Source organism: Trachurus japonicus, chromosome 13, assembly GCF_045865225.1.
Source record: "Trachurus japonicus isolate A0001 chromosome 13, Traja_1.0".
Taxonomy (NCBI): Eukaryota; Metazoa; Chordata; class Actinopteri; order Carangiformes; family Carangidae; genus Trachurus; species Trachurus japonicus.
Genome location: NC_140919.1, coordinates 19,186,913 through 19,212,526, shown reverse-complemented (window position 1 = coordinate 19,212,526; position 25,614 = coordinate 19,186,913). Strand labels below are relative to the sequence as shown.

General features: G+C 40.8%; 1 protein-coding gene across 2 annotated transcripts in view; it reads right to left on the bottom strand.

Annotated features, from left to right (window-relative positions):
* Positions 1-15,198: 15,198 nt before the first annotated feature.
* clmpb (CXADR like membrane protein b) overlaps positions 15,199-25,614 on the bottom strand; it is a 100,765-nt gene continuing 90,349 nt past the window's right edge. For both annotated transcript variants that reach the window (XM_085795154.1, XM_085795153.1), the window contains exons 4-7: positions 25,052-25,219; positions 23,499-23,621; positions 22,839-22,980; positions 15,199-20,411 (exon numbers count right to left, since the gene is read on the bottom strand). In XM_085795154.1, coding sequence (XP_085651280.1) covers positions 20,075-20,411; positions 22,839-22,980; positions 23,499-23,621; positions 25,052-25,219 — 770 coding nt within the window. In that variant the 3' untranslated portion in view covers positions 15,199-20,074. The remainder of the gene's footprint in view (positions 20,412-22,838; positions 22,981-23,498; positions 23,622-25,051; positions 25,220-25,614) is intronic.

Genomic DNA, 25,614 nt, shown 5'->3' with positions numbered 1-25,614 from the left:
TGTAACTTCTATCTCTGTAGTGCATCTTATGCATCTTCTCAATTCCACAGGCAATACATTGTGGATATTAGGGTTGCTCTGTGGTCGAGTGGTTAGAGCAGAGACCATATTGGCATAGTCCAAAGCTGTGATTGCCAGTTCCACTCCTAACTGAGACAATCTTTGCTTCATGTCAACCCTACTGCCTCTCTGCTTTCTTGTCACTCTTCACTGTCCAATCAAATAAAAGGTGAAAAATGCCCCCCACATAACTTTAAAATAGGGGGCGTCATTTCACTCAGTGGGTAGAGCAGGCGCCCCATATTCAGAGGCTATAGTCCTTGCCGCCGCTGCCCCAGTTCGAATCCACTGCTGCTTGTCATTCCTCCTGTCTCTGTCTCTCCATTTCTGTCCTATCAATTAAAGGCATAAAAGCTCCAAAAATACTTAAAAATAAATAAACAAATAAATAGACAAATTATGGATAATCTAGTGTTACATTTTTAGAATGGTTTTACAAAACAACATTGGTCATTAAAGAAGATTAATAACTTGCTGGCATTTGAGGCAAACATCTGGTCAAATACAGATCAGTAATTGGTATTTTGTGAGAGTCAGTCCCATCCAGCTGGGAGTATGGGCACACTGTTAACAGATGGTTATTCTGCTGGCATCTCCACCAACAATGAAATACACTTCAGTATGTGCACTGATTCCCAAGGGCTTAAAATGAATTCACTTCAAAAGTCAAGGTGGTGGAATTTATAGCTCCATCACAACACATGCTACACACACACAGACACACACAGTCCAAAGGAGAATCTCTGCAGCTGTGTCCCAAGGTGGCTCATGACTTTAGAATTTTTGGAGGGGTGTTGTATTGTTAAAGTTATGTGAGCTGTAGCCATGGCTTTAAATAAATGAGCCAATATTTATCCTCAACGATTTAATATAAGTGAGTGATGAATTTGACCCTTTCTCCATGTTCAAATTCCTCCATTCAACAACACTATAATTGAAAGGCGCTGCAGAGAGTACTCAACATAACCTCTATCTCTCTCCAAAGCAATGAAAGAGAGAAGCAATAGTAAGAGTATAATTACAGAGGAGAGGGGAGGAAGATAAAAGTCATGGTGCAGAGGAAGCTACTGTTACAAAGTGACACTTTATTCCATCCTCTCATCTCCTCATTGTCGGTAAGAGGGAAAAAACATTTATCATCACACATTATAAATTATATATCTGAGGTGAATTAGTGACATTGGTCTGACTGCATACAGTATGTGCACCGAGGATACAATTTCATGCTTGATTTTGATGGGGCAGCTGTGTGGAGGTGCTGCATTGTATTATGTGACAAACTGGTGTTTGGTGTTAATGCAGGTATAATCAGGGAAGAACAGGCTGATTCCTCTGAGGGTGGTAGAAAAGCATTTGATTACAGCGGCTTAAGTACATGAGCTAAATGATAGGTGTTCGAGGGCTTTGTTAGAGGGAGTGCATGTGTGTTTAAATGGTTCACTGATGTACTGCCTGCTTAATAATTTAAATTGGTAGCTCAGCTGTGTGGTAAATGAAATTCTGTACAAATAACATGGCAATGTTTCAGCAGGAAAAAGGAACAAGTCATCATGGCTTTTGGCAAATAGACTATTTTACACGATTATGTAAGGCAATCACAGCTCTGTGCCACTATGATCTATCTATCTATCTATCTATCTATCTATCTATCTATCTATCTATCTATCTATCTATCTATCTATCTATCTATCTATCTATCTATGCGCTGTTTTGATATTTCACAGTAACTTAACCACAATGTTTAGGGTTAGGGTTATTTTTTCTAGATATGCTTTCTGGTGTGCACAGGTGTTTATTTGTTTACCGACCAGAGTGTAAATAGCATTGTTTCATGTTTCTGAACATACTCCTTGGGGAAATGTAAAATCCAGTACAAAACAATGCAAACTGCTGTATCTCTTAAGCAAAGCTTTAAGACGAACATATTACATGACTTGGAAAAAAAGGCATTATTTAGTGATCACATATTAAAGCAGCAGTGTGACACACAGGTCTGCCTTTAAATGTTTAATGCCCAGCAATTTTTTCCCACACCAGCAGGATTAGTTGGTGAGTGCAGCAGTATTTTGAATTTCTACTTATGTGGTACAGTATAATAGCGAGACAGCTGCAAGGAGAACAAGGGAGCTGGTTCATCAATATCTCATAAGGTTTTGGGGGCATGTTGTCTTGGCTGTCTCAGAGAAATGCAATGTGAATATGACTGGAGTGCATGTTGGAATGACAGTCTCATAAGTCTGTGCTAAAATTATGGGCTCATTAAATGTGAAGATGTTTACCGATGCAGGCTCCATGCAGAGCTTGGCTAAAGTTTGCAAATGTAATTTTGAGCAGGCAGCTAAATATGATTTCCTGCCCCTAAATAGACATCATTCAGATCTTGTTCTTGATTCCCATTAATAATCCAAAACAGTCTGTCCACAGATGTCAACATGCCCATCCCCAGTAAAACTCTTAGAAGACTACTCGTTTAACTGAGTAGTAATCTTTCATGCCCATTCCCCACACTCTAATTAACCTTGGGAGCTAGTCCACAAAACAGCCTGTAGTGTGTTCGTGTCACTGTGTTTATACTCCACGGGTATGAGAGATGTCATAAATCTGTTTGGATCCCAACAGGGAAAAGAAGCATTACTCTCTGGCCTCCAGCTGCAACATCGTCTGACTTGTCTGAGAAGTCTTGGCAGGACTCCGACCTGCCTTATTCATGATACATGTTGAGGATAACCTGAGGGTTGACCTGGCCTAGCTCAAACCATTTCATTTACTTGGAGAATTTACAAGACTGTACATTTCAGAGGCTGCTTGCCTGTTTATGAATGCTCAGTATTCCTTAGGAAGTAAGAGTAAAGCTATTGTGCCACCATGTGGACAGTAATCCACACCACACCGCATGACATGGACGCCAATGATACATGCCTGTAGAGTAGATATGACAAGAATGGGGAGATGGATAAAGTCTGAGTAAAGCTGGGTCTATTATTAATTTGTGTGTGCTAAAATAAATTTTTACTAATTTTTTTTTTTTTTAAACCTAAGTATTTACACATTTACATTTATGGTTATACAACAAGCCTCACAGGCGTAATACAATGTTGAAGCAACATCTCCAAGTAATAATGTTGTTACATGTTCTTCCACGTGTTGCAGATAAAGGCCATGGATGATTCAAATCATCAATTCTTCCCTGTATTTTTGGGGTCCTGGCCACATACTGTACTTTATTTTGTACTTTATACTGAAGGTAATGATGCCTAAATGTAGTAAAGGGAAACAGTAAGACATGATTTTAGGCTTAAGGCTTTAAATTGAGACTAACAAGTTACATGACCACATTAGTACCTATAGGGCATCTCCTAAATTAGCTTTGCATGTTAAAGTGGCTTCTTTTAAACGTATCATACAACAGAAATAAATTACAGCACCCTGAGGATAAATGTACCGAAGTACTTCAGTGTGCAGTTGCATCTTTTCAGCCATTAAGGTACATGCTAACAGTGCAGGATTGCATTTATTCAATATGCTCACTAATTAGGCCTGATCCTAGTTTTTATTGGTCTATAATTAATCTGGCTCTACAGACAGAGGAAAGGAAATGACTTTGGAGGGCTTCACTGAGCCATGACCCCAGGGACTCACCCTGGTTTATCTTTGGCCTGCATGGGTTGGAGATAGGAAGGTGGAGACTAAATCAATTTTTCCTGCATTGACTCATTAGCTGGGGCCCTTGAGTGAGACAGGCTCTGCAGTGATACCCTTGGAGAAACAAAGCCAAGTCACTTTAAAAGCCAGGAGATACATATACGCATGGTATTATGAGACATGGTATTGACCAACGTGATGCTTTTGCAGAATACCCACAACTGTGCAACAATGAAGTCGCTTTGGGGTAGACCAACTTTAAAGCAGAAGTAAGCGATCCGGTCGTTTTGGCTAACTCCCTGTCAGCCGATGGAGTTAGCAGTCCCCGCCCTCGTCCCTACGTCACCACATTCACGCGCATCCCTTGGCTGCACACACAGAGAGGACCGCCCCTTTATTAAAGGTTGTGGGATACAAGGAAAGTTTTCTCCTCGGCTTACAGCAGAGCAGAGTGACTGACAGACCCGTGTTTCAGACCAAACACTCTATATAAATGATTGCTGTCGGAAGATATAACTATTTAAGACTTATATTAACACAAACATTCCGCTTACTTCTGCTTTAAGTTAAGGACATTCAAGAAAAATATTGTTGTCTATTTTGACCACCAATCATATAAAAGTCCTAGCACATTGAGAAACTGGCCCTCAGCTATGACTTTCACATATTACAATCGGTGCAAATATATCCAAAAGCTTTCTTCATGTACAGCTATCAACTTTAAAGAATAAATTAGATCACTGACTGTGAAATTAACTATCATCAAAATATATAATTGTTTTCCAAAAATGTACAGTATGCAGCATTTACTGTAACCATCTGGCCATTGCTGCATGTGCTGACCTGTCAGGCTCTAGCTCTGCCTGGACACACAGGCACATATGAGTAGCCTATACCCCTGTGACAGCGAGGCATTTATCCAGTTCTCACCATGGCATATGGCATAACATTAATGTGGGTAAACTTATGCCTTGTGATCCAATGAACAGCTCAGTTTTCTAATCTCTCTGGCTGCAGTTTGTTAACAGGTCTGCCAGTTCAACACCAACAGAATGCAGTGAATTTGAGCAGGATTATGGCTTTTGTTGTTTGGATTATCTGAATCTAATTACCTTCCAGAGGAGCTTAACTCACTCTCCAGCCTATCGGCCTGATTGCTTTGCTGTTGCTGAAATTAATCATTCATGAACCAAACAGACATTTATTATTATACAGAAATTAGATTCCTATACTGTAATACTATAATACAAGTTCAACTAAACTGCCATGAATCTACAGTGAGTGACACAAGATTTCTTCTTAAGATGTCCTGTCTTGATTTTCTACAATATCAAGCAGTGACCGAGTGTAACGGAGGTGCACTCACTCACCCATAAAGGATGTGCTAACCAACTTGCGAAGCAGTTAGCATCGTTGCCTGCCGCGCAGGAGACCAGGGTTCGAACCCCACCTAGGGCAGGCTGTGAGAAACACAACGCAGAGGGCCAGATATGATCATCGGCTACACGAGCATTGTGAAAACTCAACACTGGCTTTTCCAAGACACTTTAAAAGTAACTGTATGGACGTGAACACAACAATTCCTTCTGTTCATCTCACATTGCAGCTGCCACTCTCCTAACTGAATCTGAAAAGCTGTATCCGTACAGCCTTCCCACATTACTGTACATTAGCTGCCAGTAAAATGTAGAAGAGAGTATGCACATGGATGTGTGTGTCTGGTAATTGAATCAAAAACACATTAAGGTGGTTTGTTTGATGTAGTTTTTACTGGGTTAAGTTTTTATTTTTAGGTCAAAGGGCAGGCAGGTTGTCAGACAAGGCAAGGTAATACGATACATGATGATCATTGAGCCGTCGGTCTCAACTTTTGTTCTGTGTTTGTCATCATGACACAGTTGGTGTTTGAAAGCTCAGGACCATTCACACTACAGTTTTGTACAGCGCTGGCAGTGATACTGGGAGACTTTGGGGAGGCTAGTGGATGTTATAACAAAATCAGAGAGATTATATTAATCTGGCAAAAAACTAAGCATAGAAAGAGAAAAAAGCTCTTAAGCAGGGTTGGGGGGAAAAAAAATCAATATCTGTGGAAGACATGCCCCCAGCTGGGCACTGAACATACTCCTCTTTACTGCCATTCTCCCACAAAATTTATACTGACTTTTTGTCATATTCCTTTGATTCATACTGAAAAGGTTTGCTTTGATGTCATAAGACAACACACATCACACATTTATCCCAAACATTAAAAAGAGAAAAAAACAGAGATTCAAACCAACATGAACCATATGCGAAACGTACCATAAACACCACACAGAACAAAAGCAGCATACAAAGCAAACATGGTATGTTATGTGTGCGTGAAGTGCAAGTGACACAAGGAGAATCACTTAAAGGGTTAGTATTATTACAACAGAGGTTCCAACCTGCTGCAGATAACTAACTACTGCTGAATTGTAACATGCAGATAAAAATAATACAAAAATTCAAACATATGTTCACTTTTCTTTAAAAAAAAAAAAAGTATTTACACCCATTTTTAAAAACTTTAAAATCTAATCTGCGCAGGATCAGTCAATTCCTTGCAGCAGCATATTAATGGTCTCACATGTTACAGAAGTATAGCGACTTAATATAACTAGAAAAACCAAACTCCTATTTTAAATATTAAATGGTAGCTGCTGGTTAAGAAACCCACTCAACCCGTAGAAATTCTGAACTATTTGTGGGAATTAAAAATATTAAAAAGAATTTTATGTTAGGTCTGTTAACGCTCTCACAGCGAGTGGAGAGTTTGAAATGTAAAAAGAAGTGTTTTCCCAAGTTCCCCAGCAGGTTTCACAGGGCACTGACAGACTTAAGGCCCAACACAGCACTGTAGCATGCAAATGAGTACCAGTGAGCTAAGTAGCACAACCTCTTCTAATTTACACACCAGATAGACCAAATGTACTTTGAAAGAAAACTATGCACCAACTTAAAGAAAAAAAAATACTGCTATGTCTGTGATTTTCAAACGTTTTAATGAGAATGCAGGCAGCCCAACAGTGTTCATGTCACTGTCTCTATCCCTCTTTTTCTCTCTCTATTGTTCCAACCATTACAACCACCCATTTAACAGTTGTTCTTGCCAATAAAGGGCAGGACGGGGGAGCCGGTTTCTTAAACCCAGATTTAAAATGCTCTACGCCGCGGCTTTGATCTCAGCTGTGTTTTATCAGAGGGAGCTGCTGCAGACGATTTTGCAGGGATAAAAGAAAAGATCAATTCCTTGACCAAGGCTTGGATCTGCCTCATTTGCCAGTTACAGCTTTGACTGAGTCCTCATTAGAACCCGTGCACACATGGGGGATCCACTGTCACAGCATCCATGTAGGACACTGTGACAGAGAAGAAACAGCATCAGAAACAGCTGCAGAGCTCAAACTGACACAGTTCAATTATTTACAGCACCCAGGCCACATATCATACACAATCTAATTAGAAATGTATATGCTTGCATTTGAAAAGCTGGGTCAGAGCAAAGCCAAGTAGTCCCTATACATATTTTCTTTTGTAACATTTTTATCACTTTGCACTGTCATTCATTATGTGTGTATATGTCCATCCAGTCTACCACCCACAACTTTTGGTTTGACTCACAACTTTGGGGGGGAAATGCAGCTTTTTCTGCCACACCAGCCTGATGACTGATACTGTTACAGTATAAAAATGGAGGCAGACTATTACTGACAATATTGGGATCCCCCGGGCCTGACTGATGCAGCCTGTGCATCACCTCACTTCAGCCAAGTTCAGTGCCATCAACATTAGCATACCGTAAGTCATATGTTAGCTTGACTGAATTCCCTGGTAACTCTGGGAGCTCTGAGTGACATCTAACAAGCTCAGTCAAAGAGCTGCTGCCATCTATGGCAAGAGGAAGATTTCTAATCATGGTGCCATCATTGCACATCGTGACACCTGGTTATAAAAGCTCTGACAGGATGACTGAAACATGAATTACACACCTGCTTGACTGATCAGGAAGATATACTTTCCATCTGGCCACATATAGCTACTGCAGACAGTAGTGCAACTGATATTACAATCTGGACTAAAATCGTCAGTGCTACTCAGATTTTACAGCAGATGGACAGAGTGTATTTTTAATATGAAGCTGTAACGTACAGCAGCTATACATCATCATCTTCAGTTCCTTTAAATTAATACATTGTTGAACAGGACCGAAAAGGCAAATAGAAGAAGTTATAATACCAATGTCATATTTTAGAAAATACCTTAACTGTTCTTTTAGCAGTTTAATTATCCTCTGTATCTTTCACTGTCTTTAGTATCCTGGAAACGTACAGTGTGACGTCAAGTTGGCAGCAGTGGCTGTTAATTTTGCTGATTGGAAATGAGTAGGTGAAGCAACGGAAACATCCATACTCATCCATTTGGAATGATGCCACCCTAGGAAAAGTGTTATGGGCTGGACCAGATGAATTCTTTATTAGTGCTTCCCTAGGAGCAATTTAATCAACCGGCAGTAAAATTCCCGCTGACTGAACCTGTACAGTATGCATCAAAAGAGCAGAGCAGAAGTTTAGGGTTTTCGGAGTAATACTCATGCAGGCAAGAAGTTGAAGAAACATAAACTTACATAGCTTTGTAAGTTGTCCCACTAATGTTTGATACGCAAATTCCATCATTTGGTCAGTGACAGCAAACTTATTTGCAGGCATTGCAAGAACTATACGATTCAGTGATGAGTCATGTCACAGATTTATAACTGGCTCACAGCGAGAAACGGCAGCAATGTAGCCCAAAAAACTGTCAGGACACCAGTGACATTTTTACAGTGTTATACTGCCACACAGACAGCCAGAGGGGCTGGCACCACAATTATATGAAACCTCAAATTACACCCACTTGAGACAAGCTTGGGTACCTGACAAGTGACATCTACGCACCATTCAGTGAGGCTGTTGTGTCCTTAAACCCATAATGTCACGGATAATTGATGTCACCCATTGTTTCTCTTGAGGGTAAGGTTCAACAGCATGCAACTGGAGAGCATTAACATATTCATGTACAATTATTATGACATTAAAATGCATCACAATGCCCCAAAAAACTGCCAGTGTGAACACATTCTTTATACTATATTCAGCAGTCAAACAGTTAACGGGGCACTAAACATGATTGTTTTGACCATAACAGATAGTACTACACTGCTTCCAGCAACAGTCTACACACAGAAAACATTCAGTTTCTTTCCCTCCTACTGTGATTCCTGTGATAAAAGGCAACAACACCAAAGCAGCTCCTTAGGCCAGAAAGTATCTTTGCAAGTTTTCTGCCCAGAATGAGGGTGTGCTATGTCAAAAGAAATTTGGTATATTTCACACAAATCTGATCACTGTGCAGAACAAAGTTTGTTAAGCCCAGCAGCTCTCTTTAGAAGCCACATCATTAGACAGATGCCCCTTAATGCTTTAACACTGTCACTGAGCTGTGTAATCTGGCTCTGACACAGTTGGCATGCATCACATCTACCCAGAGAATCACAAGATAGATTCATGACATTGGAAGGGCTGATAACTGTTCAACAGAGGAAGAGACGGATGCCTAATCACTATACCACAGTGGCTGCTAACAGCCAGTTTTCATTTTAGACAAAGCCCCAATTAGATCCTAATTGTCCCAGGTGACAGTTCCCGTAGCAACAGGCAGGGATGTCTGCAGTTTCACAGCAATATCTCATACTACTGTCACGTTGTAACATAGTGCAACAGCCAAGCTCCTTTAGCCCTAACTAAAGCTCAAGCTTCACTAAACTTTCCATCATCGTCTTGCTGAGTGTCGAATCTCACCGATAATAACCTCATTATCTAAAAAATCCTGCAGCCCAATTCCAGACTATAGAGTACACATTCAGTTGATGTACCACACACACACACACACACACACACACAACCGGGAACATGGAGAACACTATCAACATGGAGAACACTATCTGAATACAACTGACTTCTAGGGACTTGATTTTGTTCATTCTTATGAGCTTTGAGTATTTTCATAATTTCTTTTGGGCCTTGTATTGCAGGGCAATATTGTGTTTTAATTGACAGTATATTGCCTGCAATACAAGGAACACACTAACATGCACATAGAGACACCCACAATAATTTACAGAGGTTCTTTTCCTCATGTTTAGCAGAGTTAACATTGCACTTAAACACACAACATATGTCAGCCTAATTAGAGAGTAAAATTAGGACATGAAATTACACCCTTAGAAATTACAGCTTCCCTTATGAGGACTTCTCAGAAAATGACGGTGTACTTACATGACTGGCACAGCCTGTATTTATATCTGTGCAGCCTTCAGTTTACAGTAGCAGCATCATTTGGATATTTCCAGCTGCACAGTTATAACAAGCTATAGGCCTATTGTGACAAGAAAAATATAGATCTTGTTTGGTGCATTTTCATCAAGTTCTGTTATGATGCTAATTAGAGCGCCTACAATCCCCCCACCTTTACAATCAGTGAAACTTGTCATCAAGACAAGAAGAAGAGACAGCTGGCCAAGAAAAACTAGCTACAGATGGCAGAAGCATGCAAGTGGTGTAGCAGTAGCTATCATATCACTGTGTCTGCAGAAATTGGGTTTAAACCACTTCAAGAAGGTATTTTTCTTTTCTTTCTTTTTTTTTTTCTTTTTTTTTTTTTTAACTTTTTAGGTCTGTTATGTATGTATTCACCAGGGAGTTTAGCTCAGCTGCTAACTTTTGTTGTTTGCTAATTTACGGTGGGCCTAGCAGGTAGCATAGCTAATTTCCTGCCTAACCCTACGCCGTTTCAGTAATACTATCTGACATTAAAATACTGCAAGAAGAGGGCTGAATGTTGTAAGTGGATTACTATGGTTTCTTTTTCAGTAAAATATAGGGTGGGCTGGGCTTGAGTTGTATTTTCTTACACCCATATTTAATCCTGTCAGCATCATCCAGCCTAAATCCTTCAAACCTAGAGCTGTAAAAGGGAAAGAAAAAGTCAGCTCTTACTTGTGTCGCTTTCTTTCACTGCAGGGAGAAGTTGACTTCCCACGTTGCTGGTTTCCATGCTGGAAGGGGCGGAAGGCGATGCTCCTGAACGACCTGTCCTCCGGCGGCTCCTCCAGTCTGAGCTGAGGGATCAGATGCCCAAAGGCCATGCTCGCGGTCACAGGTGTACAGCAATTAACGGCTCCTCCTCGCGCACGTCTCCTCCTGAAGGTAAACAGCAGGTAGTACTCCGCGCGGGGACACGCCACTGAAGGCGACGCTGTTCACCTGGTGGTTGGAGCGTCTTCGCTTCAGCTCTGCAGGCTGCGGGGCGAGGGGCGACTGCTTCATGTTTTACAGAGGAGTCTGGGGACCAGCAGGTGTCCTTGACAAGATTCCCAGCAAAGTGAAGTTATTTCACTCACTTTGTGCTTCACAAGTCATTAGCACAGTGTTTATGACTATATATATTATCAGAGGCTTCACTGTCCTCATTAAATCTCTACCTACTGTGCATCTGAGATCTGAGGGTGTTGGAGGGGATGCAGACTGGCACAAAGGCATTTCAGCTTGGTTTACTCACTTTCCACTTTCTACTTTAAGTTGGCACAAAAATGAACTTGGCAGGTTGACTGAAATGTGTACAAGAGCTACAGCACACATCACAAACTTTTGGAGCTGTTCAAGGGTTGAAAATGTATTTTAGAAAAATTCTTGAAAGGGTATTATGTTTGACAGAAAAAGTCAAGGGTATGGCCATGATTATTATAATTCAGTGTGCACAAGCATCAGAGAGGTATTTTCTGTCAGAGAGGATTCACACAATCAATCATTTGACCTCCAAAAGCTCCAGGAAAGTCACTGCAGGGTTCTAGCATTTTTTTTTTTTAAATAAATCATTATAAGTGTCATGGAAATACAACTATCATCAACATCCTATTGTCTATAACCATATAACATTATCTATAGCCCTTTGTTTTATAGGCAGTCTGTTTAGTCCCAAACTGCTGCTGCAATAGATTTGTGACATTAAAAATATATTCAGAAATAATGCAAACCAGCAATACTCTAAATGTACAGCATATCTGTATCAACATGAGCAATAGCCTACTGAGCACCCTGTAAATCAATACAATCATGTGTGTGTGATAACATGTATTAGACCCTGAAGGTGAAATCCTCAGTTGAGTGGTTTTCCCCCTCAGAGAATAGAATTATGGATCTTTTATATCTAATTTATAGTCTACCTAATGTTAATTTTAATTGCTTGCTCAGAAAAGTGTATCATTAATTGTTTCATTTTTCAATTAGATGGACTAATAACTTTCAGAATTAAGATTCTAGTTTACTAAACTGATATGCTTCCTGCTTTTCTTGTTAAATAAAGAAAATGAAATATTTAATTATTGAATATATGGTAATATTCACAATATCTTCTCAGCTATGCTTACACATCTTGCACAAGCTTGCTTCAAAGCTCTACATGACAAATATCACAATTGTTCCAATTCCAGCACTGAAGATCAGAGAATCACAATGTAAATTGATGCTTGGATTTATCAGGGATGTCACAGGTGCATTAATCATAATCTGTGCTGTCAGATCAGGTAGTTAGTTTGCAATTTAGCCGCCACAAAAGACTCATTTTTCTACAGTTGATCCATGCAAAGACAAGTCAAGTTTTTAAAGTGGAATTTTTTAGTAGGCGAATAAGTGTCAAAAATAGCATGCTATTAACCTCTCAATGTAAATTTATGACAGGCCTATAATTAGTGTAGTTGTCACAGAGAGAAATATACTTTGAATATGGGTCACAGTGTAATTCTCATTACCCAGACATAATCAGTGCAAAGGCTCACAAAGCACTGGTAAAAGTCCACAGTATTACAGTATTCACAACGATTGGCAACAGTGAAGCCAATTTTCTGCCATCAGTGGTGTGCTAAAGTGCTGTGCCAGAGCCTCTGATGGTAGATGCTATGGTTTTATGATGAACGGAGCACAATGACAAAAGACTTTATTACTAATAACAGCACCTGTAAGCTGTTTGAACTGCAGTGACTGTTCATTTTCATCACACTGATTTACTCTGCATCAAGCTGCATCGTGACAACCAGCAGTCTATACCTCACCTACTGGTCATTGTATGGTTACATATTGCCCTTGGTGGTACACAAACCAGGTTCCACCAGAGGGAGCTTTAAGCAAAGCCACTCAGATATAGCACCTGGACCCAGGGAGACCCTACTAACAATATCATGCTACTGTATGTCTTCGCAATGAACCATAGGACAAGAGTGCACAGTGTAATTGCTTTTTGAAATGATAACATCTTTTCTTTCTTTGATATATTTGGTCATGCTTAAATTAGATTAGAGTTGACTGTGGTGACCCAGGAAATGAGATCTGGTGATATGGTCAATGTCCGAGAAACAAGAAAACATTGTCCAGGCCTTACGCACATAAAAACACAAACATCCTGTACATTGTCATGTTGCAAACAATTTCTAGCAGCACCTCTTTTCATTTATCTAGGTGTGAAGTTCCTGATTAACTATTCTCAACTGTTGATGTATGATGTGTGACTTATGACTCCCCTCATCCCATTATGAGCCTATCAGCATCTCAGATAACAAGAGAGCCATCCCCAATCGACACCAGGGGGTGCAATTATATAAGTGACTTCAATTATGAAGGGCCTTGTGTGGCAATCTACAAGTATTTACTTTGCAGATTACAGAGGGAGACCAAGAGCAAAATATGATTTGGTATTAATTAGGCTACAAAGGCTGCTCAGAGCCAAAAGATTTCTTATCTATGTGATGACATATTTTATCACTTTTCTATTTGGGCTAATTAGACTGTGAATGTCCCCTTTTTCCAAGTTAATTCAGAGTTACGATAACATGTCCCAAATAGGCACAAAAAGCCACATTCAAATTTTTCTAATAAATAAAATATAAATAATTATCCCCTACATTGTAAATCACCATCTTTAGTTTTCTGATGATCCAAGCTCTAACCAGATGACGTTAACGCAGCATGTGCATATATTTACAAATGTGTGTGCATGTGTGTGTGTTTGCATGCCAGTGAGATGGGTTTATGACAGTGTTTTCCACACATGGCTAATCATGTGGAACAATGGGCACAGAGGCATGGACCAGGGAGTGGAGAAATGTGATCTGGCCTTGAAAATTTGATCCTGCTTAATATGGATGCAGTGTTTTGAAAAGATGTAAATTTAGCAAGCAGGCTGCAGCCAGCTCTTTAACAAACATATGTCGGAGAACACACTGCCAATCGTATTATCCCCTGTGGGTTGTTCATGTGGTCGTCATTTCCACATGTTCAGCGCCCCTTCTGGGACTTCTTATCATGCCTTCTGTGTGCATCCTTGAAGCTTGAAGATAAAGTCACACCCCATCTCTCCACACACACACACACACACACACACACACACACACACACACACACACACACACACACACACACACACACACACACACACACACACACACACACACTCAATCTTAACAGTTCAATAGATTGTCAACATGAGAAGAACTTTTCAGAGGGAAGAGACGAATGTCAGTCAATAAGTGGCTGACAGGTCAATAGATATCGCTGACCTCGTTGCCAGGGGCGTGAGTGTCGTGCTGAGAGGCCGCAGATCAAGAGGGAGCGTTGAAGGGGAAAGAGGAGGAAAAGCCCCCTGCCCCACGCTTCATCCTCAGCAATCGTGGCTCATGATGGGCTTAGTTAGAACAACTGTGCAGAATGCAACACACATATTTGTAATAGAATACCTTAAAGAGCTATACCGGTGGCCTTTCATGTTTAAGCCATGCTTATGCCACAGAACCGAATATAGTTTTCTAGGATCATCCCAGTGAAAGTTGCTCCGGGGTGTGTATACTGAAAATACCAGCCAGACGGCTGCAATTTTGGGCCCGTGGCACAAGCACATAAGAATCCTGCTGTAACTGCGCAGGCTGACACCCTCCATTCATTAAAAGCAGATTATAAATTGATCTCCAACATTGTGAAGGGCAGCATGCTGAGTCTTGAAACTTACTCGAGATAGCTAATTCATTATGTTGAACATTTAGTCATTAACCAATGCTACACTGTGTAATAAGACTCGGTAATGCAACTGTGAGCCTGTAGGGATCACTGTAACATTGATTCTTCTTCCTGTTGAACAGTGACCAGTTTAGTGCAAAAATTATAGATTGATAACGTCTATGTTTGTTTTTAATCCCACATAGGTCATGAATGAAAGGCATTGAAGCAACTGTCAAAGTAAAGTATATGTATTTAAATTTAATTTGAATACATATACTTTACAGGGCAAAGATTAGGTTAAAAAAAAGTATATATTTAGGAAATTTGAAGCACATCACTATAAACCAGCAACAAAATGTGGAAAATCTAAATCAAGATGCCAAAAGACCAGTTAAATTGTCATTGAATATTTTATTTGCAAATGAAAGAGTAATAACTCAGAAGTCGTAAAAATATACATTTTTTACTTGTGATATTTACATGGATTGTTATCATCAAACGAACAAACAAAAAAACTTCTGTACTGTTTTACAAAACCAAGGAGAAGCCAGAGAAAACAGATGAGAGTAAAGAAAACCAAAGTGTCTTATATTTTCCCTTTAGTAACGCCAAGCTGAGCATGTCTCCCCGTAACGTCTGAACAATGCAGTCAAGAGAAACAGCCAACCACGCAGATGCCACACAGGCCGGTGATGAACATAGCACACAAAAAAGTGCAAAGTACATGGATGAGAAAATTGAAAAATAAAGAAGAAGACAAAAATAAAGCTTCATAAAATTTTCTGTGAATATATTTACAATTGTAGATTTTCTTTTTTTTTTTCTTTTTTCTTTTAGCCGAATACAGTTATGTTACATCAAAGCAAAGCATTCCTGTTCATCTGCTCAATCTCCTATGACATGCAGGTACCTTTGCTTTCTTTCTTGAGGTTGACTTCAGCCCCATCCATCTCCTCTCTTAAAAGTAACGATACATCACATTCCTGTATAGTGAGACACAAGGCCTGAACACAAAGTCTGAACATCACTTTGCCCGGTACTGCTCAACAGCTTTAATCAGAAATAAAACTGCTTAATAGAACATAAAACATTGTGGCTACATGAGATTCATACTCCTATCATATAACGCAGGATAACCATTAATGATGTAATCATGTTTACTGCACCTTTGAGCGCTGATAATAAGACAATATATTGTGCCGATGGATACTGTTTTAAAGAATGTTATCAGATGTGCTGCTGACAGTTTGAGGTGTGTTAAGACTTTCTTCCTCCGTTTCCATTTGTTGGAAAGAGTGCAAGTTTGTCAGGCCATAAAGCTGCACACATGAGAGGAGAGATGCAATGCGAGGGCTCATAAACTGGGGAATCTGCCACCTGAGACTTGCAGTTGCTGGAAAGCAAATCAAAAAGCTTGGAGGAATTAAACAGCTGGAAGACTTGCATCCCATCCTCCACCTCCACTGCTACTTTCATCTTTGGCGGAGGGAATTTCAATGGCAGGAGCCTACAGCCCTGGCTCAATATCAATCCTGTTATACCTCTCCTGATTCCCAGTACTTCTCTAGATTCTCATGAAAAAGGTCTTGAAGCATATGCTACCTAGATTTTTAAGATGCATAGCAGTGTCTGTCTCTGAGTGTGTCTGTAGGCTTGTGAGTGGGTTGTTACAGTATCTGTTTTTGTATATCTGTGTGTGTGTGTGTGTGTGTTTGCAGATATCCCCAGGGTGATGCAGTGTAGAGTGTCCCTTTCTGTGCTGCATTTAGTATCCTGGTTCCATCAGTCAGTCGTAATACCTCCAGACATTCAATCCATCAAATTGATTCTGAAGGAGCAGAAATAACAAGGATTGCTGTTTAGGCTTTTACTTGTGCAAAATGTCTGTGTGTTTGTGTTTGTGAGGGCGTGTGCATGTGCAACTGTGAATGTGCTCGAAGCACACACCTGTGTTTCCATGTGCACCTGGATGTTCCGTGTGTATTTGTATACAACTTTTTACCTGTTTGTAATGTGTATGAATGTATGTGCCTTGAGACGCCGTCAGTACACTCAGGGCCAAGTGCATTCCAAGTTAAGAGACAGCAAGCACAAGGAGAGCGTGTACAAGTGGCCTCCGGAGCTGACAATGGTTATGAATTATGGACGTGCTTTGTCTCGAGATGTCACTCCCATAAGTACAAAAAAAAGAGAAATAAATAAATAAAACGACCAACAAAAAATAAACAAAGACTGAAGCCAAGTTCAATAGGCATGTAAGTCAATGAAAATGGAAATAAACACTGCCAGTCTGCAGTCATATCAATTTAGATGGAGGTTACTTTGCCTGACTGGATCCTTCTCACTTATTGAATGGCTAACATGAGAATGTGTGGGTGTGGCCCAAGGGCTTATACTGAATTTACATGCACACACCCACACATACACACTCACACACATTCACAAACATGCATGCATGCACGCAAGCACGCACGCACACAACCGCACGCACATACACACAGTAGCTTCCCTGGTCAAATACGAACTGCTGTCTCTAGTTGAATATAAAAGGCATTTTTTTTCTAAATTTCCCGTACAGTTGAGTCAGAGGTACAAACCCACATGTGAAGACAAACCACAGGAGATTTAGTTTTAGACTGATGCTGGTTTACAGAACGTTGGGGGTTAAATTACATTTTATGTTTTTCATTTTGTGTGAAAATTAGGATTTGTGATTTGTGAATGTTGATTACAGGATGTACTATTAATGGGCTGGTTGCTATTGTCCTGAGAGTAAAGGCCATGGAATCATTAAAACGAATCAAAAAGAGTGTAGGCCTGTATATTTTTAAACATTTTGTTATATCTTGAATGGAGATTGCAGCTGGGCAGTGAGCCAGATTAAATATTCTTCATGTGTTGACTGTAAATACTCTGTGGAAATATGGCAGTGACTTTTCAAGATGACTTGTTATCAACCAAAGTGCTAGTCAAGGGAAAATTTTGACCCATCAGTGGTGATGGTTCGGGAAAGGTCACCGGGTCACTTAAATGAAAATAAATTATCCTGACTGGATCAATAAAATCAATGCAACATCTCATGAGACTTTGACCAGTAGTTGTGAAGATAGTTTGGACCGAGAAAATGCTTTTTGTTCCATATGATGATGATGATAATTTGCTGTTGAGAACAGAGCATGCAGGGTTTTTAATTCACCTTTGGGTTTCCCATCTGACTCATTTGTAAGGGGGAAAATCTCTCTCCTCACTTATCCTTATTTGTTAAATTTAATGACATCATGTGCGTATATCTATCTGTATGTACAATATAAAACAAGACTGATTACAGAATATACAGTACATTGTCCCGTGACATGGGATTGCTTTCTCACCACATATAATTCACTCTGCTTGGTGCTCCCTAGGCTGCATCTGGTTTTACTAGGGCAAGTTTGTGAAGTTGTTGAAGTTGTATCTCTCAGTATTTGCTGCTGTTGACCCTCAAAGCTGGATTGTGAACAGAGACTTAACCACTGGTGTGCTGAAGATAAGGACAAAGAAAGAAACCATCAAAGGGAAGAGGGATTGCAAAGGCACACTAGATAGGCTACTTGCCCTTTTTTCAGCTACTTTCAATCAAACCGCACTGGGTCTGTCTGAGGATACGACAGAGGAGGGGGGACTGGCTGATAGCACGGCTCAGCCAATAGCCAAGCACGACTAGATGATTCAGCGAGACAGCAATCGAGTGCCACTCCATTGTTATATGGATCCAGGGAGAGTACTGACAGTGATACCATACACACCCTTTACAATTAAAGTCTGCAGAATCATACTCCACATTCCCTGAATCATTCAGGACTGGTAATTGTAAAATTGAACATCAAGGTCGATTCTTTGTGCCTTAGCGCGAATATTGATTCGGTTCCTTTACGGGAGGCTGAGAATAATGGGATCCACCATCTTTGTACATCACACATTCATGGTGACAGATTTTGGTTTCTCTTCAGAAATGTATAGCACGTAAACACAAGAGTAAAAAAGCAACAATAATAACCCATCCTAGGGATTGGTGGCACTTCTTAATATGGATGAATGGACGCAGAACTGTCTGTCACCCTTTACAACCTGTCCAGAGAGAAGAGACACAGGAAAACGTAAAGAAAAGAAAAAATAATTCCAGCTGGTCTACTAGATGCTTATCCCCTATATTTAAAGTAGTGACTCACTATATGCCTATTACATACTATTTAATTATTCAGGGAATATATTCATTTCCAGAAAAGGATGTCCATAGATGTAGACAGGATGTGGGAGGGGAAAGGGGGTAACGACTCCACTGATTCGACTCCACTGCCAATGCTACGTCCTTGTACCTGAAGTTTCCCCTGCTGATTGGTAAAGCAGATGAGCTGTTTGTAAGCCAGCTGAGTCAGTCTCAGGACCACTGTGGTTTCTCGCAGGTTCGTTATGAGAGCACGAAAAGACCAAGAGCACTGAGGCAGATGATGCACACGCCGCACACTGTGTCTGTCCACATGGATGGGCACAATCGGTCCAGCCCATGGGAGGCAAAGGGGTTTGTGGTTTCAGAGCAGGTGCTTGAAGCAGCAAGTCGGAGGTGCAGGGTGACATGAATCACAGAATCACCACATGTCCCCCAGTCCCCTCCGCCCAAAGGCAAAAAAAATAAAGAAAAAAAAATTCTGTAGCCGTCTGACGCTCTCGTACTTCCTTCCTCCGTGTTTTCTCCTCACTTGTATCCATCATGTATTTGTTGACAAGTGAAGCTCAACATCTATGACTCCATTGGTATCTGGCTCTGGGTTTGGATCTACTTTATTATCCAGACTTCCCTTTTTATCCTCTCCTTTTCTCTGCTGCATGCCAAACCGTTTGATTTGATAAATAAATAAAAAGCTCTACTAGGGGGCTTCTTCCACCTCACTGCACATGGCGCTTCCCTGTGCCTTCCGAAAGCCAAAAGAAGGAACTCAGAAAATAAGTTCTGCCTTTACCCACGAGACACAAACAGTTGCATCTAGGGTCTTGTTTTTTCTTTTGTTTTGTTTGTTTTATGTAATTCAGTAGGGGGCAAGCATGTCGTATTTTCCCTTTTTAAGTATGCATTCATTAAAAGTTTTGGACTTATAGTATTGATTCTTTTAATTACATCATTTTAACTAGTTGCATTTCTTTGTTTATGGAAGAGTCTTTAGGAGGGGGCTAGGGGGCTTGGGCAGGGATGGGAGTCTCACATGGCTGCAGGAAGGGCTTGGCTTTCAGTCCTACACAGTCTGAAAGGCCTTGGTCTGGGCGGGAACCATGAGGGTTGGGGGTGTGGGCCCAGACATGTTCCTAGAGTTGTATTTGGGAGTGGCAGGGGGCTCAGGGGTCTTGGGGGGCACCACTGTAGTGTAGGCTGGAGGGGACTGGGGGAAGCCTGGAGGCTGTCCATTTTCCTTGAGAGCCGCTATGGCAGGCGGGCGGGGGCGGTGGCCGCGCTGGGCACTGTTGTGCACCATAGACTGGGTGGAGGAGGCTCCGGAGCGGGAGCTGCCGGAGCGGGACGATGACAGGGAGTTGGGCTTCACAAGCTTGGCCTTGGGAGCCTCCGCATCCTCCCTGTGGGCGGGAATACAGACGCACACACAAGAAGAAAAAACAAAGACATAAGTTCATATTTATGAACTGCACCTCTGAAAATAGAGAAGGGGAATACACAAGCACAGACACACACACTATTCTTAGGCACTATTCATATGGGGAACGTTTTATGTGGGAACCTCATGTAATTCATGAGATACCCCCCAGCCCTTGAGTTTTGCGAAACACATTTGCATGGAGTAATGAAATCTGCTGAAATCACTAAGTCCCTAGATACAATTGGTTGAAGGAAGAAAAAAAAAGTTTTGGCTGAGAACACAATGAAAATTTCCCCTCATAATTCAACTTCTAGCTTAGTTTTTTTTTTACAACAGATGGAGGCAAAAAAAAGTGAAGAAATCAGTTGAGAGCAGCATTAATCACCAAAACGACTGTAATCTCTGCTGTGATTGTTACTTGGAGGGTGTTAAAATTGCACAAGATCTTTGCAGATATTATAAATCACTGTCACTAGGTCATCAGTGAGTGTGTAGGCTGTGAGCCTTAGTCAGCAGGTTATATTATCCCATTGATATACGATTCTACAGAAAGTCAGAAATAGAAACTTCTCATCTGTGCACTGTTGGCTACATCCTCAGACACACCAGAGAAGGTTGTATCACTCTTGGAAAAAAGTAAATAAAATAAAAAATTTCAGCAGCATCGGTTCCTAAATCCATACTCAGGAGATGGGCGTCGCTAAAGCTTGTGTGGTTGGGTTGAGCACATGAGTGGAAAGGCTCAAAACATGGTATAAAAACAGAAAACACTTCATCACATCTACATTATTTACTTGGAGCTGTCCTTCAACCACATTGCATTATTCATTGTTACATCAGTAAATATGCACCTACACCAACTCCAGTCTGTCAGAAAAAAATTCTGTTGCTTTTACAAGTGTCATTAGCGATCCACAGGGCCCCCTGGTGCACAGCAGGGTGACAGGAAGACAGCAAACACATCTGAGCGTATGGGGGCGGTTGCTGCATCACTTTTGACTGGTTTAACTGACTGGCTTCAGCTGAATTGCTCCATCAAATGAAGCTAATGCCACAGAGTAACAATGGTGTAAAGTGAACTTCATGACTCCTTCAGCAATAAGCATACAGTAATCCCTGTTTTTACTTCTTACTTTCTGAGTAATCTTTCAAATAAATTTTAAACAGCAGTAGCAATAACGGTATAAGTTACATATGATATTATGCATTTAAACATTTACACAATGTATAGTCACTGTACTTTTCAGCATCAATTATTCATCGCCTATAGGAAACTGTATCCCTGTGTGCTTGCAATAAAAGATTAGACCTAAAGTTTTCTCTCCTCACAGTTTTCTCCTTATATAATTTTTGGTTCTATTCAAGTTAAAGCAGAAGTAAGCGATCCGGTCGTTTTGGCTAACTTCTTGTCAGCCGATGGAGTGAGCAGCCCCCGCCCTCGTCATGGATCTATTGGTCCTCGTCCCTACGTCACCACATTCACACGCATCCCTTGGCTGCACACACAGCCCTTCATGCCGTTCTCTCTCCTCATTGGATAAAGGTTGTAGGATACAAGAAAAGTTTTCTCTTCGGCTTACAGCAGAGCAGAGTGACTGAGAGACCCGTGTTTCGGTCCAAACACTCTATATAAGTGATTGCTGTCGGAGGATATAACTATTTAAGACTTATATTAACACAAAAATATCGCTTACTTCTGCTTTAATAGATAGATGCATTTAATTATGAAGCCAGGCTTTTAGTCACAAGACCTTCATCAAGGAAAGAGCTTTATCTGTTAACTAAAGAATTTGATCTATTATGAAATGATTGCATTGGACCTCAGTGTCTAACTACACAAATCATCTCACCAAAGTAGGATGATAGAAATGTATGTTAAATGTTACATTTCCGTTTTCTTTATTTTAACTTTATATATATATATATATTAGTTGAAGTCTCCTGAGATCAGATCAAACCAAAAAGAGGCTGGGATTCTGAAGATACAGCAGCACCCACATCTCCAGGTGCACCGCCCCCCAGGCCCAGGTGGCTGAGGAAGGGTAGCTATATTTGTATTCTTGCAAGATATTATTATTATTATTATTATTATTATTATTATTATTATTATTATTATTATATTTTGCTGTCGCTGTCCACTGCTGATGCCTCAGTCTCTTGCAGCTGCACTTATTATATATTTTTTCATGAATTACTTTGTAAAATTTCCTAACAAGACGGCAACAAGTTAGAACTTCAAAAGTACAGTTAAACGAACATAGTAAGATTTCAACGAAGATACAGAAACAAAACAACACTCACAAACACGCGCATGACAATCTAACCCAACACAATTTTTGCATTCTAATTCATGAAAATAATGAAAAAATTAGGAAACAGTCAAAAGAAGAAAGGGGGATGAATAAACCTGATCTCATTTGGAGTCTCCTCCTCCTCGTACTTCTTTTTCTCTTTCTTCCGGAAGACGAGCCAGATGATTAATATGACAATGAGGACACCGAGGGATATACCCACCACTGCACCTGCTACCTTCCCTAAATCCTTCACATCTGTGAACAGAGAGAAAAACGTGATGAGGGATAGAGTCACACTCACTGTCACGTATTGTTCACAGTTTAATTTGCAAATTGTTATGGTTCATGCTAATTAACTTTACTTCAACACTGTGTTTTGTGTCACATGAGCCAAATAACACTTTTACTCCAGGGCCTCCCAAACTGTTTCTGCTGAAGCACTAGAAATGTAATTTTCTCAACACATGACCCCAACTGTCCCATGCCTCTCAGGAAATGTATTAGAGTGACAGTGGAACATAAGTGTGGGAGCAGAGGTGGTGACCAGTAGCCAGCAGTTTAAGTTCAGTGAAGCCCCTTGTGATGGTGCACTGGGGGGAAACTGCATAGGGAGAGTGAGCGTGTGGGGGGAGGCAGATAGAAAGGGGGTGGGGGGCTGGGGGTAAAAGTATTTCCAGCTGCAGTTTGAAACCATAACCATCAATCAGTGTGGCAGTTTGGTGTGAGGTGAGCGCCGTGAGGTCGACTCTCCCTATCCCTACCCAAAAACTCACGCTGCATTGTGACCTCAATTGTGCAGTTTTCCTCGCCCACATCATTGCTCGCCGTGCACCTGTAGACGCCTGTGCTGTCCATGGTGAGATTCCTCAGGGTCACGATCTCTGGGTTCTTGAGATCTGAGGAAGAAAGGTGGTTAATGCAAACATCTGGTGAGACCACTGTTTGTTTGTTTTTTACCAATAGCTGTTTTTATTTAAGCTTTCCTGCATGTTTATTGTGCACAATATCAATTACATTTGCAGGACAGGAGAGAGAACAAAAATACATACAGTATCAAGACTGAGGAGAAAGACAGACAGAGAGAGAGAGAGAGAGAGAGAGCTAGGCCATGAGGAAGACAGAAACACATAACTGTAGTGTTTATTTAAGAACGAGGCCCATCACACTGTTGAGCACTTGAGGAGTGTAGAGGGAGTGTGTCTGAGAGAGGGATGGAGCCCCATGGCCCCATGGGATATTCAGTCATCCCTACCAATGACAACCATGTGATATTACCTTTCACCAGACCCATAAATAATGGCTGCTGACTCTGTGTGTTATCGTCCAATGAAAACTAATTAGACTGAACAGGTGTTGTTTGGTGGAGGTCATTAATTTGAAGGTTTTCGTCTGGGCACGTGCTGCACGGGTGCCAGTTGAATACTGGAGACAGAGGGTTTGGTAACCCTGGGGTGTTTGTTCCAGTTTAGAGAATACACAATGATCTAGAGGAAGGGGGAGCCATACCATTAACGCCTTTACTATAAACTGTCTCATAGTACTATTTAGTGGCAAATATGCCTGGGTATAATCCAAGAGGAATGACTGAATCCACATCATGTGAATGAAATATGCCTCAGGGTTACTACTGATCCAATGTTTGTTGTTGTTCTTTTTTCAGTACAGAATATTGTGGGAGCTGCCAGTCCAATTCTGTGTTTTACATTTGATTTTCTCTGCTTTACACACAATCCCCCCAAAAATACTCACTTCACGCTGACTTCATGCAAACAGGTACAATTCACTTGAGCCAAGCTGACATTTCAGCGTCACTGATGCCTCCATCAAATCATAGTAGCCTGGATTCTTGTGTTTGTATAACACATCCCAGCTGAGTACAACTAGAAATCACAGGGCTTGCGTTCTGTTTGATTTACTGAAGAAAAATGCGTTGTGCACATAATGTGGTCCTGGGCGTGCTTGCTCAAATTCGGAGGGGGTGGCAGTAGTCTAAGATAACAGAAGCATGAAGAATCAGTGGCCTATTTGGGACAATCTCAGCTCATCTAAAGACCCTTGAGCAAAACATTTTAACTGTTAATTACTGTAGTGAAATAGCTGAGGAGCAGTAGGGGAATGTGGTGATACTGGGCAGATTTAGGTGTCTGTTATAAGAAAGTAACGATGGGAGGAGGTGAAGGAAAAATGATGCGCTCAGCAAAACACTTCCTCGGATAAATGCAGCCTATAAAAATCACTAATATGAAAATGAATCCTCACAGCATTTCTCCGCAGAGCACTAGATGGTGAATCAGCACGTCACTGCAGTGCCAATTATTTTTCTTACCTATCAGTGCCAGGTTTGGCAATTTGCCCAGACTCTTGCCTTTGTCCAGGACTCGCTCCCACTTGTAGTTGATGGGGTCTGAACCATCGCTGGACTTACAGCTCAGCTTGACGTCACTGCCCTTCAGGAGTTCGCCGTCCCTCCAGCACCTCGGCTTGGAGGGCTTGACTGTAAACACACACCAGAAACAGGGAGAGTTTAATCTAAATCTGTAAAGAACAAACAAACATCAGTTCTTTAATGGTGCAAATGTATCTACAATTTTGAGTTTTGCATCAGGTTGCATCATTTAGATTTTACTTCAACCTACTGTGTCAACAAAGGGGAGGCTGATGCAGTTATTGCAAGAGTCTTACATGTATCTTTCAAGTTTCAAATATTTTTTATATGATTTATAAATTCTTTTATTCTTAATTCATTTGTGGATATACCTTTGTGGAAACCTTTCGCCAAAGCTAGCCAAAGGTATAAAACTAAAGATGAATCTGTGACACCTTAAAAACAGGCATTCTGTGTTTGTGCCATTGCTGTGGACTGATATATGGAAATATAGACACATTTAC